This window comes from Micrasema longulum, unplaced genomic scaffold (assembly GCF_059751315.1).
Source record: "Micrasema longulum isolate JH-2025_06_02 unplaced genomic scaffold, ASM5975131v1 h1tg001645l, whole genome shotgun sequence".
Taxonomy (NCBI): Eukaryota; Metazoa; Arthropoda; class Insecta; order Trichoptera; family Brachycentridae; genus Micrasema; species Micrasema longulum.
The window spans coordinates 50177-67397 of record NW_028278824.1 but is presented as its reverse complement, the minus strand read 5'-3'; the positions used below and the strand labels follow the sequence as shown (position 1 = coordinate 67397).

The 17221-nt window shown below is 31.8% G+C and overlaps 1 protein-coding gene across 1 annotated transcript in view; it reads right to left on the bottom strand.

Moving 5' to 3' along the window:
* The window catches only part of LOC148274449 (uncharacterized), a 200213-nt gene that overhangs the window by 146192 nt on the left and 36800 nt on the right, over window positions 1-17221 (bottom strand). The window contains exons 8-10 of the mRNA XM_088237109.1: window positions 16760-17036; window positions 11611-11766; window positions 8847-9368 (exon numbers count right to left, since the gene is read on the bottom strand). Coding sequence (XP_088093235.1) covers window positions 8847-9368; window positions 11611-11766; window positions 16760-17036 — 955 coding nt within the window. The remainder of the gene's footprint in view (window positions 1-8846; window positions 9369-11610; window positions 11767-16759; window positions 17037-17221) is intronic.

Below are 17221 nucleotides of genomic sequence, written 5' to 3'. Positions count from 1 at the left end.
ATGACTTAACCTCATGCGATTAGCTCTTATTGAGGTATAATGCTAAGGCACTCATGCGATAAGCTCTTATTGAGGTATAATACTATTACTGTGAGGTATAATGCTAAGGCTACCAGATTACAGAGAGCTCCTTCAGGCAGCTTTTCTCGTTCGGAAACGAGCAGCTTTTCCGTGTATGTGGGCACCGCCAAGGAGACTTATGTCCTCAGATGCCGTGTGCGGTATGTGATGAGCAAGCTGCCGTCTTCGGACATACGGTATGCAAATATGATATCATTATCATTTTGAAAAGTGGAAAATGTTTTGACACGGATTTTTTTTTTTGATACCCTTTAAAAAAAATAATCAAATTGGTTCAGTTTTGAAGTGCGGAAAAAACGGGATTGCCAGAACATCTATTTGGTCGACTTTAGTTAGGAAAAATATGTCCGACGTGCAATTGTCTTTTTCTCACAATATTGGGGAGGCATTTGCGAGAGAAGGACAGAAAAACATTGTAAAAATACCCATTCATCAAAATTGGCTCGCATCGCTTATCCTCTTAATTTAAATTTAGGGGTAGGCAGACGCGCTTACCTCTAAACCACAAAGGGGCCTTTCATATTCGCTTTTTCAAAATACATTTGTTGTTATAAAGATTTTGTTATTATGACAAATATTGAGCGTATTATTTGATGATGCCATTTAAGGCGCACTTCCAGTGCGTTCCCCTCCGTCTTATTTGTCTGACGTACGACATGTGACGTAGGTGGATTGGTGGTATGATTCAGCAAAGGACACGCCGCCGACCGGTAGTCAAACAGTTTCACGCATCGCCGCAGTTCCACGGGGGCAGATAATGAAAGACGCCAGACAGACTGTGAAATGTCTGAGATTTCGTATCCAGTAGATAAACAGCGACGATATGTTTACCTGGGCCCGTATTCTAAAGGGAAGTTAAAATTGAACGTAGATATGCAGGAAGCAGCCGGTCCACAATTTCGGAAAAATGAGATGTTGATGTTATCAAGTGCAGTAAGGTCAATTATATGTTCTGCTAAAAACAGCCAGACCACTTTCATATAAAAAAAAACTGAATTAATCACCTCCGGAAAAAGGTGTCGATCACAAAAACGGCCTTTCTCAATTTGCAGAAAACACCCACAAAACTAGAAAAACATTATGGTACTTTTACATTTTAAACTGGTTTAATACACAATAAGATTCTTGTTTGTAATATATAAAAAAACTTACGTATTCATTGTTTATCGTTTGTTTAAGTCAAAAACAATTCAAACTATTGTGTAGATTTTAAAATTCACTCTTTTCACAAAATGGCTATTATCTCAGTTTTACTTTTCAATGGCTAGCAGCTTTCTGTATAACTACGTTCAATTTATCTTCAATATTATCTACAAATTGAAATTAAGTTTATGTATGAAAAACACATTTTTTTCACAACATGTTTAATTACAGGTTACCGACGAAGATACTTTGAAATTTTATACAAATATTCACATTTTAGTACATAAATATCGATGTTACTTTTTACCGTATCGATAAGTAACGATGAATGAATAACATTCATAATCGCAGCCCCGGTATTCACATCTACATTTGTACCACTACCCCAACTCTTTATTATCATTTCCCTATCCGCATCCATTACTAAGAAAAAATAAGATATATATCTAAATTTGTTGCAACAGACAGGGAAAACATTTTAGATAAGGGAATGGAAATCTAGGCGTTTACAAGACTTATGACCTATCATTGGCTGGTTTGAGTAGTCACTTTACGCACGGTGTACAATTCACCATTCAATGTTGGAACATCCAGATTTCCTCAACTCTTCCATCTGTTAACTCTTGTGAAGTAAAAGAGCTGAAACCCTTGTCATGTGGATGAGATTCATCCGGCTGAACCATTCTTTATACCCCCTTGGTATTACTAGATGACATGTAATTTAAAAAATATATTTTTAGAAAAACAATAAAATTACAAAACTATGAACAAGGAAATATCTAAAGTATATATTTTTTTATCCAGCGACAGAAATGGATTTTTTTCAAGTCTCATGAGAAAAAAAATTGCAGGAACTTACGTAAACACTCGCGAAAATGCCTTTTATGTGCTACGTGCGCCTGTTACAGACACTTTACCAAAAACTCCTTACACAATCCCAGATAAAATATATAAAATAGTTAGGGTTATTAAAACAAGTATTTTTTTTTTAATTTTGAGATGTTTTTTTAACAATTTTAGTGCTGGATGTTATCTTTCGTTGAAAAAAAGATAAGTTAACTGATATCTAAAAGCTTTTTTACAAAAATTATAATTATATAGTATTATATAGTATAATTATAATTATATATTATATATGCTTTATACCAAAGGCTATAATTATTGAATTGCTCCAAAAATATTAAATGAGTTATTGCCAAATATAAAAGACTCAAATTGTAAAACAAATTTTAAAATAAAAATAACTGCACATATAAATAGTGTAGCGAGAGATTTTTTAGAAAAATATATGTAAATCAATAGAGTAGTACTTTATATAATTGGTACACATATTATTTATATTTTTATGTTTTTTATTGCTTTATATTTGTTTTATTATATATTATACTATATTATTTATGTTTAAGTAACATGTATTCTTGGCACATATATATATACTTTATATTTGTATAATAATGATTCTCAATTTCTTACATTTGATTAGCTAGGCATTTATAATAAAGTAGTTTTTCTTTTTTATGTTATTATTTTATTAGTATAGGACTACTTACGCTCTAAAGATAAAAAAATCTCCATCTTAGAACAGGCTGTGCCATGTTAGATGGAGACTATCATAAACAGAGAACACTCCGTTTACATTTTACATTAATTGGTTTTATATAGATTCCCTGTTATTAAGTATGTATATTTTTTTTTTTTGCAATAAATTTATAAATAATAAAATAAATAATAAATAATTGTACATTGATCAAGTAAATCTATAAACATCTGCTACAGGAAATATTTACAAAATTAAAACACTTCCATGCTACCAAAATGCATCGCTAATGCTTTGTCTATGTAAAGCAAAAGCAACCTAAGATCAAAAGTTTACTAAATCATCTTCATTATTTCCTTTCTGTACTGCATTTATACATCAATCTCAGTGTATCTTGATCATTTTCTTGTTTCAAAAACGTAAGATGATCAGTCTTACGCTTTAGGTACCAGTCCAGGGACGGTCCAGGAACGGAAGCAGAAACAGATATAAAAAGTCAATTTTACCGGAAACAGAAACGGAAGCGAATGTGGAAGCGTAAATACTATGAAGGGTACAATTTTAAATGAAAAAAATATTTAATATAAAGTAGTGGTAAGTCATATTTTTTGAAAAATAGTGGTAACGCCACATTTACTTTGTTGTATTTATTTGCTGCATACTGGGCCCTGGTTGGAATGTTGCGTTTCTTACTGTGGGTAGGTACCACATTTTCGTCTCCGGTCCAACATGTTCCATATTCAAAATTACTCAAATGCATTTAACAAAAGAACAATTTTTGTTAATATAACCGAACTGTCAGGATTCATGTGCTTAGATTTTTTTTTCTTCTCACCGCGATCGCGTACCAGTTACTTTATCCACTGTGTCGTGAAATAATTATAATCAAGAAACCATCTGAAGTGCCCCTCCTTCATGACCACACGATCTGATCTGATCCTGACTGCCGCGAGACAAGTTACAAACAATAAGGTACCATTGCAAGGTAGGAATTGCATTAATTGTATTTAGGGTTCAGTGGCAAAGTAAATTAAGGATAACGCATCCCGCGAACCAGCAACTTCGAGCGTGCATCTGCTAACAGGCAAGTGGCGCGATCAAATAGTTTGACCGCTTTTACACCTATCAATCTGTTCCGGTGCTTTCATATATGTACGTATTGAATATATTTTTGTAATGTATATGTTATATGTAAAATAAATAAATTGAATGAAAATTGAAAAATTGAATTAATATACGAGTATAAGACTAGCTCCGCTAAATAATTGCTCACTGGCGACGCTGCTGGGAGGAGCTGATAGATATTGGCGCACTAATGGCAAAAAGTAAGTATATTTGTATGAATTTCATTTCGACCATATAAGGAGATCCTCATGCAAAGGCAATCGTTTTTCATTTTCGTACTCCCGAAGTTGTGACTGTGTCTCCAAAAATAGATTGTCATTCTCGTTATTTGTAATAGAGTCTTGCTCGTCTTCATTCATACTTAACATGGATACATCTAACATTTGTAATGATAAATTCATCATTGATGATGACGTAGGTTGGACTTCATTCTCAATTTGAGTTCAGCATCTTTCGGGGATGGTATGCCGTCATCACAAGTGGAACTGGTGGACTCTCTGGATTCTCTGGTTCTGCTGATTTGTCATGTTTAATATTTTAGACTCAACCTGCTTCGTTGTGATGCTGGTGAAAAAATCAGATTTATATCGCGGATACGTCAAAGTTGTCGTCTTTAGTCAGTTCTCCTAATTTTGCACTCGAGTTCAATTCATCACGTAATCTTCTTGCAAATTTTTGGAATTGTTCTGAAGTATCAAGTTTCGTTTAAAAAACGTTTGTCAGTATGTAAAAAAACGCGTTGCGACAAGTTCCGAAAGCACGCGCCCGGCTCGCTTGTGGTTGGTTGGCTGGAACGCCTGGAACTCCCTTCCCACCCGTAATGTTCCGTTATAAAAGTTGCGGAAACAGAAACGGATGTCAAAAAGCATGCAGAACTTCCGCAACTGCGGACGTTTTAGTCAGTTCTCCTAATTTTGCACTCGAGTTCAATTCATCGCGTAATCTTTTTGGAAGGTTTTGAAATTATTCTGAAGTATCAGGTTTCGTTGAAAAAAACGCGTGTAAGTATGTAAACAAACGCGTTGTGACAAGTTCCGAAAGCACGCGCGTGGTTGGTTGGCTGGAACGCCTGGAACTCCCCTCCCACCAGCAATGTTCCGTAATAAAAGTTGTAATAACAGAAACGGATGTCAAAAAGCATGCAGAACTTCCGCAGTTGCCGAAGCAGAAGCAGAGGTCTGTTGCATCACTAATCAACAAACGCTGCATGTGATAATGTAGTACCAGGTAATAGAAACATGATTATGACACATTTAAAAAAATGAAATGTACTTACTTTTAACCCCCGAGTAATATCCAAACTTAAATTATAGTATTGTAATAATTAATGAGGTATTTACAAAGGTACAAGAAAGGGTAAAAAATAAATGAAAAACAAAAGAAAAACATAAAAAATATTTACTAAAATATAAATGGTAACTTTAGTTAAAATATCGAAACATTTCATTCATGGTATGCAACATTTAGAAGAACTAGTAAATTCATGCTTTTTAATGCAAATGAAAATTTTGTACATAGACAATTTTAAACATAACATCAGTTTTTTGGTGAAAAAACTACTAAAAATAAGGGATATGTATATGTAACGTATTTACACAAATCTAAAACAACATGCTATCTAGTAATTTTGCATACTAAAAACGATAAAAAAATAAATGACAAACACAAAACAGTAAATTTAGTAAGAAAATGCAAGAAGTAAAAAATGCCTTTAAATTTGAAAATATTTTTTCCCAGTCATTTTTGTTATATATATTTTGATCATAAAAATTATTGATATAACATAAAAATAAATAAGAAAAAATCACCTTTACAAATTTATTATTGATTAATTAAAAACAACAATTGAATCATGCCAATTTCATATTTGTTGTTAATCAAGTCTTAAAAAAACAGACAAATATGTTGCTATTTCACAAGTCCAAGAAGCTAGAAATAAAAACGGAAACATGCATGTAAAAATATAGTTTTGCAGCATACAGAAATAATATGTAGCTCATCTTTGTTTCTATAACCCTTTCATATCTGTGCTTATTTGCTGTGGATATAAAAATAAACTGTATTTTTATTACTATATTTGAGTTTGTCCAAATGTTTGTAGACAGAAGGCTGGATTTCACCCCTTCGGGAGTCATTAAGATTAAAAAATTACAATGGAGGGATGGAGAATACCTTAACGAAGGGAATATGGATAATAATTCAGTCAGATGAATCTTTTCACAACAATAAAGGTTGATATAACGTAAAATGAAGAATGTTACACAGTGTGTAAAATGGCCACTTAAACCAGCCAATGACAGGTCATAAGCCCTGTAAATGCCTAGATTTCCATATTACCTTCTTTAAGGTATTCTCCATCCCTGTTTTCATACGTTAAACTGTATTTTATTTTGAATTTTCGGAATTAAAAAAAATAATTTTTAATGACGAGCTTATTGCCAAATGGCAATATCTTCCAACCATTCAATAAAATAAAATGTGTTATTTATATGTTCGTATATAATGTTTCGTACTTTGACAATTGTTTAACATTTATTTTTGATGAATAAATATTGCTAATAAATTGACCAAGTTAAAACATGCTGTCAATAGTATTTGTACATTTGATCACATTACTTTATATGAATTGAAATAAAATTTATATTTTCCTTATACCAATAACACTCTCTGAAAATGAAATTATATCATTTTTCGAGCTTTATCAAATGATAAAATCTTCTAAATTCTCCGAGGTTTAGTTTCAAAGTTAGCATCTGATACCCACTAAAAGCACTTTAAAAAAAGGATTATTTAAACAATTTAAAGGAACTAAAATTTTAAATGGCGACTAGCAATATAAGAAGAACAAAATTACAGAGGGATACCAGTAGTTAAAAAATTAAGATCCCACTTTTTAATTTCTGAAGGCATGCGAGTAAATAAAATCATACATTTTGCGTAAATTTTATATACGCACAGGCTGAAAGGGTTAAATAATAGACGTTTCTTATATTATGTATAGTAAAAATGTACATGAAGAAAAAAATCACAAAATTATTGTCAAATTTATGCAGAATAGAGCAATGTATGTTGCATAATTAGCAATCAAAGCATCTATTCACTTTTAATTACAAAAAATTAATCACAGATTATTTTTAATTGTCATTATACTATGTCAAAATAACATAATGTATTTAAAAACCGTGGGCTTAATTTATAATTTTATTCTAAAAAATATTGATTAAAAAAGTTTGGAATTTTTTTACTGTGAACAATAGTTATTTAAAAAGAAGGATTTTAAAGACAATTTATCAGAAAAAGTAAAAATATAAAAATATTTAATAAAACAACAAAACTCCAAAATATTCTAAAGTGGTGGGATTTTTTGTATGCTAGTACAATTGTTAACTTCTCAATCAAAAATAATTATATAATCAATCAACCGATGAAAATTAAATTAGTTTAGGTTTTCATTAAAATACGTTTTTTTTATTACTAAAAATATATAGAATGCTTATAATATTATGTCGTCAGGTTTCTGGCACACGTTGGTAACAACATTTTACAAAACACTCATTTTTGTAAAATTTATATTTGAAGCACTAATTTCGTGATTATTCATCATAACAATTGATTTTTTTTATAAAACGTTTTATCTGATTATTTTTCGTATTTATAAAATACGATTTTTTTTATCTACTCTTTAAACGAAGATTATTTGATGCTATTTATAAAGACATCTTCTCAAAAATTGATAGATACCAATTTGTACTAGAAACCCGACGATATTATAAATATTTTAGTTTTTTTTTTCATAAAAAAAAAACATTAAATACATAAAATATACGTATTAAAAAAGGTATAGATACATTAAATATTTGTGTAAGCTAAAGTTGCTTTTAGGACACATATACCAATGTTGAACAATAAAAAAAACCTAATACTTGTCAATCAATAAATCGATATTTAATCATAGAATTCAATTATAAAAATAAAACATAAAATTTACCACTTAACAAATTATCTTCCTAATTACCACTGAAAAAAATATTTTAGGAATAAAATACTTCATCACAATATATTTATTTCATTAAAATTAAAACCTAATAAAAGTAATAAACTGGAATTTTTAATTTGATTAACTGTTATTGCGCGAAAATCAAATCAAAATTTAGAACAATTCATATGTACAAATTTACATTTCAATGATATTGCATGCTTTGGTAGAAATAATTTGGTATGAAATCAAATAAATAAGTTCATGCCACGAAATAATATTCAAATAAAAAAAAATATATAAAGAAAAAGTCTTTCAATTAATGATATGTAAACTTTCTTTTATTTAAGATATGTATTTACAAATATTTTGGAAAAGAGCTGTCTTTGTAAATAAATATTTAAATTTCTTAATAAATAAATAAAATAATTAAAAATACAATTTAAAAGATATAAAAAAGAGGAAAATGCATTTATATACAGTTGATCAAATAACCATTTGCTTTTTAAAAACGATAGGAAAAAATACAAAAAAGGAGTATTTTTTGCATCTAAAACAAATTATTGTCTAATCACCATATTATGTAATAATTTGCTGGATATTTTAAGAGGTAAAAAAATATTGATATAGTAAATAAAATGTAGGATTATAAGTAAACAAATTAATAAAAACATACTTTTAAGTTCAACTTATTTTGATAAAAATGCGAAACAGCTATTCCAATCCAAATATTATACGAATTCTGTCGGAATTTAAAATGGATGTTTTTATGAATATGCATAAAATAATTAATTTATTTTATTAAATACCCCTTAATTGTACATAAATAATTACGTATCTAACAACAAAAGCTAATGCGATTGTTACAACAACAAAAAATAATACCCAATTCTTAAAAACAAATAAAAACAGTAAAGTACAAAGCCAATTAACTGTGCAGTCTGCCAATCAAAACACCATATTGGTCTCATCTTCAATACTGACCTGGCTCAAAGGTCGCATTCTTTCGTGGATGCTCATCTCTGCTTGTTTCGCAGAAGGAGGTGGATGTTCAGGAGTCGGCGGTTGATCGTAATGAGTTGGAGAAAGGGGAGTTTGAATCGTTGGTCTATTCTTGCAAGTTCTCGACTCAACATCGCTCGGAGTGTAGGATCCTACATCATCTAAGAGACTTTCAAGTGAAGATCGTTCTTGAGAAGAGTTATATCTTTTATTAATGATTAATTCTCCATCTGCTCCTACATTGTTTAGATCTTTTGGATTATAGTTTTCATATTGGTTGGTCGGGTTTCTTCGCAGCTTTCTTCTTGGATTTTGTTCTTTAACGACTACATTTTCGTACATCGTGCTGATGGCAATTGGTTGCTCCTTTCTGCTCGCTAGAAGCGCTAATGAGGGCCGGGGTTGTGGGATAGGCCGAGCTCTCGGTGAGGTCTTCAGATCATTGTCTACGTACTGATCCACTGATCTGCCATGCCGCAGTCCAGAGTGTTTGGTTCCTGGAGCCTGTTAAAAACAAACAATAAAAAATGAAACAATTTTCGCAAAAAATATCATCGCATGCTTAAATAGAAGCCATCAAACCAACATATTTTATGGTCAGGTAAATTCCAAAATTAGTTTTGAAATATAGGTACCATGAAATTAAGTTTTACTAAAAATTTAGTAAACTTTACCAAAAAATTCAACACTAAATTATGGACGACCAGAAACAAATAAATTACTCTCGTAAGAAGCTGATTTAGTAAAACTAATAATACCAGTTTAAACTTCAAACCTTAGTAACTCAAAATTATGTTTTTGCAGACTCATAACTCATAAAGCTTATATTAAACCAAATATGTTCAAAACAAATCAAGTTTTGCATGTTGGAATGTGGTCAATGCAGTTTTTTATTGAACCTCAGGGCCAGTCGCACCAAAAATAGTAAAGTTTTACAAAATGTTGTGTTACCAAAAAAAGTTTTTTTTTTAATAAAAAGAAAAATACTTGAGTTCTTATTATTTACTCAAATATTTAAATTTTCAGACCATTTACTAAAAGTCGTAAAAAAAATGTGCTGGAAAAATGGAAATCGAGTTGTGGTGGAGTGGGATTTAAACCTCGGACCTTTGGCTCGTGAGTCCACAATACTACCGCGGGACCACAACCCGGTTCGAAGTTAAGTTAATAAAAATAAATGAGGAAGTTCAGTGACTATCAAACTAAGCCAAATTTAAAATATATATGTTTTTATGTATTGTATTATCAGCGTTCTGAATTTTTTTTAATTACTCCGCCTGGGACGTCGCAAATTCTCTTCGGTGAGTCCTGCTAATTGGTGGGTTGGCTTAACGCAAACCGGAAATCCATCAAAACACTCATTGGTTGATTCGGAAGAACTAAATTCATTCAAAGTAGTTCATTTTTATTATTTTTTTCATACATTTTCGAGAATCTTCGCCGTACAGCTAAATGCTGTATTTTTTAACGGGCGTAAGTGAAAAAATGTATAAAACTTCCTGTAGCACTGAACTTCCTCATTGTTGTTGTTTTCATCAAAATTGAAAATGGGTTGCATAAAAAAATGAAGAAAAAACAATGAATTTTGCTTGTTTTGACGTCGGCCTTTTGGTGTAATGGTCAGCGCATTTGCCTACTGTGCAAGAGGTCTCTGGTTCGATTCCCGACATGTTTCACATGAAATATTTATTCGATATTTTTATTTATTTTCATTTATACCAACGATAACCTCCATGGAAAACGCAAATGTTAACAATTATTATTTTCTCACTTGAATTTCTTATTTATTTGTTTTTTGTCACATTTAATGTTTACATCTTTTGCATATTTTATGAAAACTTAATTAATCTTTTGATTTAAAAAAATTGCTGTTTTCAATACATATTATGTATGACTGTATGTTTTCTGAATAAAAAAAAAAAAAAAAGGGTGTTTTGTTAGTTTGTAAGATTCAATATGCCCATGTAGGTAGGAAGAAATTGCCTTAAGACAATATGCCCGCCCTTATATGTATATTTATTGTATATGTATATAAAGTGTCAAATAAATAATGTTTTCACACCACAATATTTCATAGTCCCTGGACTGGTACCTGAAGCGTAAGACTGATCATCTTGCCTTCATGTAACAAAAAAAATTCAACATACGCTGCAATTGGTGTACCGATGCAGTGCCATATGCACCATTAGGTGCGGAAAGGGAATGATGATTTTGACATTTTAAAAATTAATTAAAAACAAAATTTATCTTCAATTTGTTTCTTTTTATCTACAATATTTTGGGTATGCAAACAGACTGAATTTCCTCACTAAGGAGTTATAAGATCCATATTTGTCGCAACAGAGATGGAAAACAATTTTGAGAAGAGAATACGGAATTCTAAGCATTTACAGGGCTTATGATCTGTCATTGGCTAGTTTAAGTAACCACTTCACACAACTGTGCATCATTCATCATTCTGTCTATGTTTAAACATCCAAATTTCCATGTGTTGTTTTCTTTCTTTTAAAATTTTTGTTGTTTTGTGCAACTGACCCTTACTGAGGAATCTTATGCAAAGGAATAATACATTTGACTTTTTATTTATTTTACCTTATTTGTACCTGATGACGCATAGGGCATTGAACTTCTACCATTGTTACATGAGTTTTTACATGAGAATTTTCCGGTTTTAAGCAAAAAAAAGCTTATAGTTTAAAAAAAAGCCAGTTGCCATTCACATATTGTTATGATTAAGATTCAGTACCTGGAAATCGTCCAGGTCATCCTGACTCCTGGTCTGCTGGTACCGGGCCAATTGACCCTGGGGCTGGGTGCTTCCCGAGTTGAAGACCAGAGGTGGGAGAAGGTGGGTTGGAGACACAGAGAGATTGCGGCGAGGAGGCTTCTTGGGCGGGGTGGGCTGAAACGAAAGAATGAAGACGATAATCATTACATTTTGAGCGAATCAGTCTGTGTCCGGGCGGACGAAGAATACATATAATGTAAGCTTTAAGTACAAAATAAATGCACTTTGTCGGGCTTTTGTCTAGCTGGTCAACGCGGTGTAGTGGTTAAAAATCTTGAGTCATGCACGGAAGATTCCGGAAGCCTGAGTGTTCTGTGCTGTAATTCACCACTGTAGATAAAGCTTCCTGGCTTGTCACGGTAAAAAAAGGCAACATCTTCCCACTAACCAAAAACGACTGGTGAAAATTGAACATCATCATCATTTTCTTACCCGCAATCATCGGTCCACACTGTGTAACATTTACCACTATGCATGTACTTGAACCATCTGTTGATGTTTGAAAAGTTTTTTTGTGTTTTTGTGTTTGTGAACTTGGGCACCCTGACAAATCTGCAATAGCGGAACACTTTATAGACCCGGACATGTTTTCGCCTTCGAACTGAAAATTTTACATAAACCCAGATTTTACAGTGCACGAATAATAAAAGAGGCAATTGCAATACACAGACACCCAAATAATATAAACAATGACGGCGGGCTTAAAGTAAACTCAACATAATTCTCAGCACTACATACTACGAAAACGAAAAAAAATGTGCCTACTTCCGACTGTGACACTGGTACTTATACACATATTTTTTTCAACAAAACACTTAGTTTACTCTGAAGATGACTCCTGCAATGGTAGCCGAAATGTCGGAACAAATCCAACACACACGGTATCACCCAAAAAAGAAATATATAGATATCAGTGACCGTGAAAATCTTCGCACCTATGGTTGTTAACATTTTAATTTAATACTATTATATGCAAACCACTATGTCCTTTTTGACTAAAACGAAACAAAAATGTAATTGAGCGGATTCGAAAAAAAACATTGTTAATAGACTATCAAACTAATCCAAAAAAAAATACGTATTGTATTACCATCGCAATGTTTCGTTATTTTGAAAATCCTACCTAAACCTCGAAATTACAACTGGTAATCTTCTAACTTTATTTACGTTATTTTGGTATATTTATGTATTTGAAGAAGTGGTGAAATACCATGGTTTTCGCGGGAAACACGCGGCATTGAACTTGGCTGACTTGGCTGACTTAACAGAGTACAAAAATAAAACTCAAACGGCTAAAGTCGCGCATCGGGAAACTTGCTGATCTACCCTCCACCACACTTTACTTAACTTAAGATAAAACTTTCAACTTCAACCTAGGTACTACCTAAAACTATTAAATAGTTTATACCCGGTCAAAACGTTATTAGTAGGTATAAATTATTTTTCATTTTTTACGTATGTATCATATTGATACATATTTTCATTTTTAAATACACATTTTGACAAACTCTTCTTTTGACCAGTCTGTTTTTTTGGTTGGCTGGAAGATATTGCTTTTAGCAATAATTCCGCCCAACTTCTTATATTTTGCAATTGAAGTTTTAACAGAAAATCAAAAAGAAAGTAAAAATAAATAATTATACGAAATTCTCAGTATCTACGTGGGTAACGATTCGGTGATTTACGGGTGAAATGAAATGTTTAGTATTTAAGTATCCACATCGGTTATTTATGGAAAATGAAGATACCATTTGTAAGATATTTAGTATCTATCTATTTTCATTAACAAATCTGCATTTTAAGGAAATTATGGTTACTATTTGCATGATTTTTTTGTATCTGCATCGGTAATTTACGGAAATTGTGGATACTATTTCCATGAAATGTTCAGTATGTAAATATAGGTAGTTTACGGAAATCGTACGATTTGTATGAAAGTTTTAGTATCTACATTGATAAAATACCGATAATTTACAAAAATTGTGTTATTTGTATAAAATATTCGGTATGTATATACCGGTAAAACATTCGTACTAAAAGCTAATGAAAGAAAAAGTATACAGACTAAGTGCTAGAAAATCTTTAATGATTTAGTATATATTATTTAGTATTATTATCAAATCCAAACTAACTGAGTACATTATTATGGAAATAAAAGACAAGTGATACTTAAAAAGTTCCAAATTTGAATAACCTATGACCGGTTTCATCGCTTTCACAATACCATCAAGACTGGTATCATTATTATCAAATCAAATATATTTATACAAAAATCAGAAAGGATAAAAAAAATAAAATTATATACATATTAGGAGGACAATTACAGTGGTAAATTACTACACATAATACCCAGGGTTGAGAAAACTCATATTATTTTTTTGTGTTCTCACCGGGAACCGAACCCGGAACCTTCCGTGCGTGAGTCGAGCGTCTTGACACCACGGAGGGCGCCTCAGTTTGATTAATAGTAAAATTAATATTTCAGGCACTAACTTTGTGATAAAATGTAACTGCGCATTTATAAATACGCAGTTCAGTTATACAACAATATTTTTTACATATTTTATACATTTAATTTAAACAAAGTGATCAAAGACAAAACGTAATTGGTACCTACTAGATGTGTTAAAAAAAGTGAAACAGCTATTCTTCCGAAACAGCTAAAACAATCTCACAAAAAAATAATCTGTAATTTATATTTTTTTTATTTGAAGCACTCTCATTATAATAAAATAAATAACACAATTTTTTGACCACTTATTTTATTATTTTTTCTACCGACCGGTTTCAAAGCTGTACAAACTTTTTTTATCGAGGTATAGTTAATTAATGGATTATATCGTAGAAAAAATAAGTGGTTAAAAATAAAGTTGTTTTATTTATTTTAATTAACTATTATTCTTTGGAAAAAGCTGAAACCATTTTAAAATTTTACTGTAAATAAAAATTAGTCAGAGTATTAAAATAAACAGATTCCAATGTGAAACTGTTTCTAAACTACTCAAGAGTACTTGAAACTGTTTCTTAAATAACAGTTGAGAGGAGCGTGGCTAGTAATGTAATAAACTTTTGTGAAACTGTTCTAACAGTCGCCTGTAGTAGATTTTTGCCCATTCTGCTCTAAACTATTATTTAGAAACAGTTTTATTTGTGAAATAATTAAAACGCTCATCTGTATTATCTAGTACCTAGGTCATCAATAATGTAAAATATAAAAATACATATTATTACGAATATTATAAAATGTACTTCATTATTGCAAAGAAAAAAAATAAAACTGGAAAAATGATTTCTGAAGATTGTGTAATGAGTAATGACTCATATTTATAATGAGGTATTTAAATAAGTCAACAAAACACATTATTGGCGTTGAATAAAGAAAATGTGGGAGATGATTTACCTACCTACGTTAAAAATAACAAATAAATAAAGTAAATCACTTCACAGCATTAAAAACACATATTTAATTGTATTTTATGATAACACTAAAATAAAACGCATTCCTTGTTATATAAGAAATAATTTAAACACTTAAAAACCAATTTTTAATAATTTAAAAAACCCGGAGAAATATTCAGTACTAAGACGTCTACAGTAAACTGAAAACTGACAGAAAATATCTCAAAACTAAATTAGCAAACGAGAAGCGCGTATTATTAGGTTAAATTAAACGCGAAAAAGCACTTTATGCACAATACACACTAACACCAATCTTGCAAAATCGTGCTGGGAATGCGGTGTGCCAATTAACCCTTTATTAACCAGGAGATAAGGATGATCTCAGAACGGAAAGGCGTAACTCGCAGTTGTTGATTACGTCACGGAAGTCCTTGGTTGGTAGCCAAAAAGCGCGGGAAACTAAATGATTTGCCCGCGTTCTGGAAATTACGAGTATCTCGATTGCTCAATTAGTGCGAGTTGAAATGAACGGACTCCGATCAATTGAACAAGATCTTGTATATAAAATTGGGTCATTCAATCGTCGGAAACAACTTTGAGGTGAGAGAGGAAATAAAAGACGGTGCCAATGGCCATGGAAGAACATGCTTTTTGGCCAAAGGGGTCATTAATCTAAAGCCAAATGTAAACACAACACTGGAAGAGTATACAAAGCATTAGTTGTGAGATGTTTTCCTCGGTCCAGTCATCACAAATTACAGCTGTTAACAAAACAGGAGTGTTCTTCAAATTCCTTTGTCCGGGCGGATGAAGAGTTAAGTTCTAAGTGTGAATAGAATCAGATCACTGAACAAGTGTTTCCGAGCCGATGGCTACTCTCAGGTAAAAATCCTAAAAAAGGAAAACGAGTGGAGATAAGTCCGCCACTTATAGTAGTGGTTGGCGTGTTCGTCTACCATTCCAAGACCCGGGTTCGATTCCTGGCAGGGGAGATGAGAAATATTGGTTTTAGATAGAAAGAAAATAAGGAGGATAATTTGGTGTATTTTCTCTGCGACAGGAAAATCGCGGGAAAGAAATAGATATAGAAGGTTTAGTGATTGAAAAATTATTAGCGAGAACTGAGGTAGATACAGAATATGTTTTTTTTTTAATTAAAAAAAATATGGACATTTAATGTTAGGTATATATATTTTTTTAAATCTGCATTTTAAGTCACCAAATCAAACCCATATTTTATCTTTATAGATTTTCGGCACAAATATTTTTTAAGTAGTAGGTAAAATGCAACAAATCTACAAAACGAATATTAGAAAGAAAAAAATTAGCTACGAATGGATTTTTTGAATTTTTTTTTTTGTTTAAAAAATAAGCTATCGTCGATAATACTGCAATACCGCGTAGCTATCAATTATTTTTTTCGGCAGGGGAACTTACCAAGTGTTCTGTTAATTTATTACTTACGGATCAACCAAAAATAACGCTGGAGTAAAAAAAACAGTAAGTATTTAAAGTAAAAAATATCAATAATTTAAAACAAAGGATCTTAGTCCCTATAACGAATTTATTGCAGTTAAAAAATTGTAATATCACCTACGATATGCTGTACTTCGGCTTCACGCAGTGATTTAATTTGTCAAAAGCATTTTCATAAAATGCTTTTTTTTTAAAATCACGCTTATTATTATAAGATTGACTAAAAACTTACCGAAACTTTGTTGTTAGAACCAGGACTATGAGCGTGGTACCCAGATGACGCCATCGGAAGATAAACATTTCCTCCACTGACTGAAGAGTCGTTGGTTCCACATCGCTGCCTTTCTCTCGGACTGGGTCCACCAGTACTCGATGTTGTCGAAGATATACTGAGCTGGTCCGCTTCTCTGACTCTGCCCGATTGGTAGCTGGACGATAGTTCCTCAGAGTGATAGCTGCCTTCCATCAGTTGGGATTTAGAGTATGGGAAATGACCGCCATCCGACCCGCTGTGAACACACAATGTACTGCCACCCTTAGCAACAAGCGCGAGACAATCACAGGAAGAAGCAACATTAGCATGTAAAGAGTCAGTTGGAATAGAGGAGGAATCGGGCTCAGAGAAACAAGGGGATTGAATAGATGATTCGTTCGACAAAGAATAAAATGACACAGATGATATGGAGGATTCACG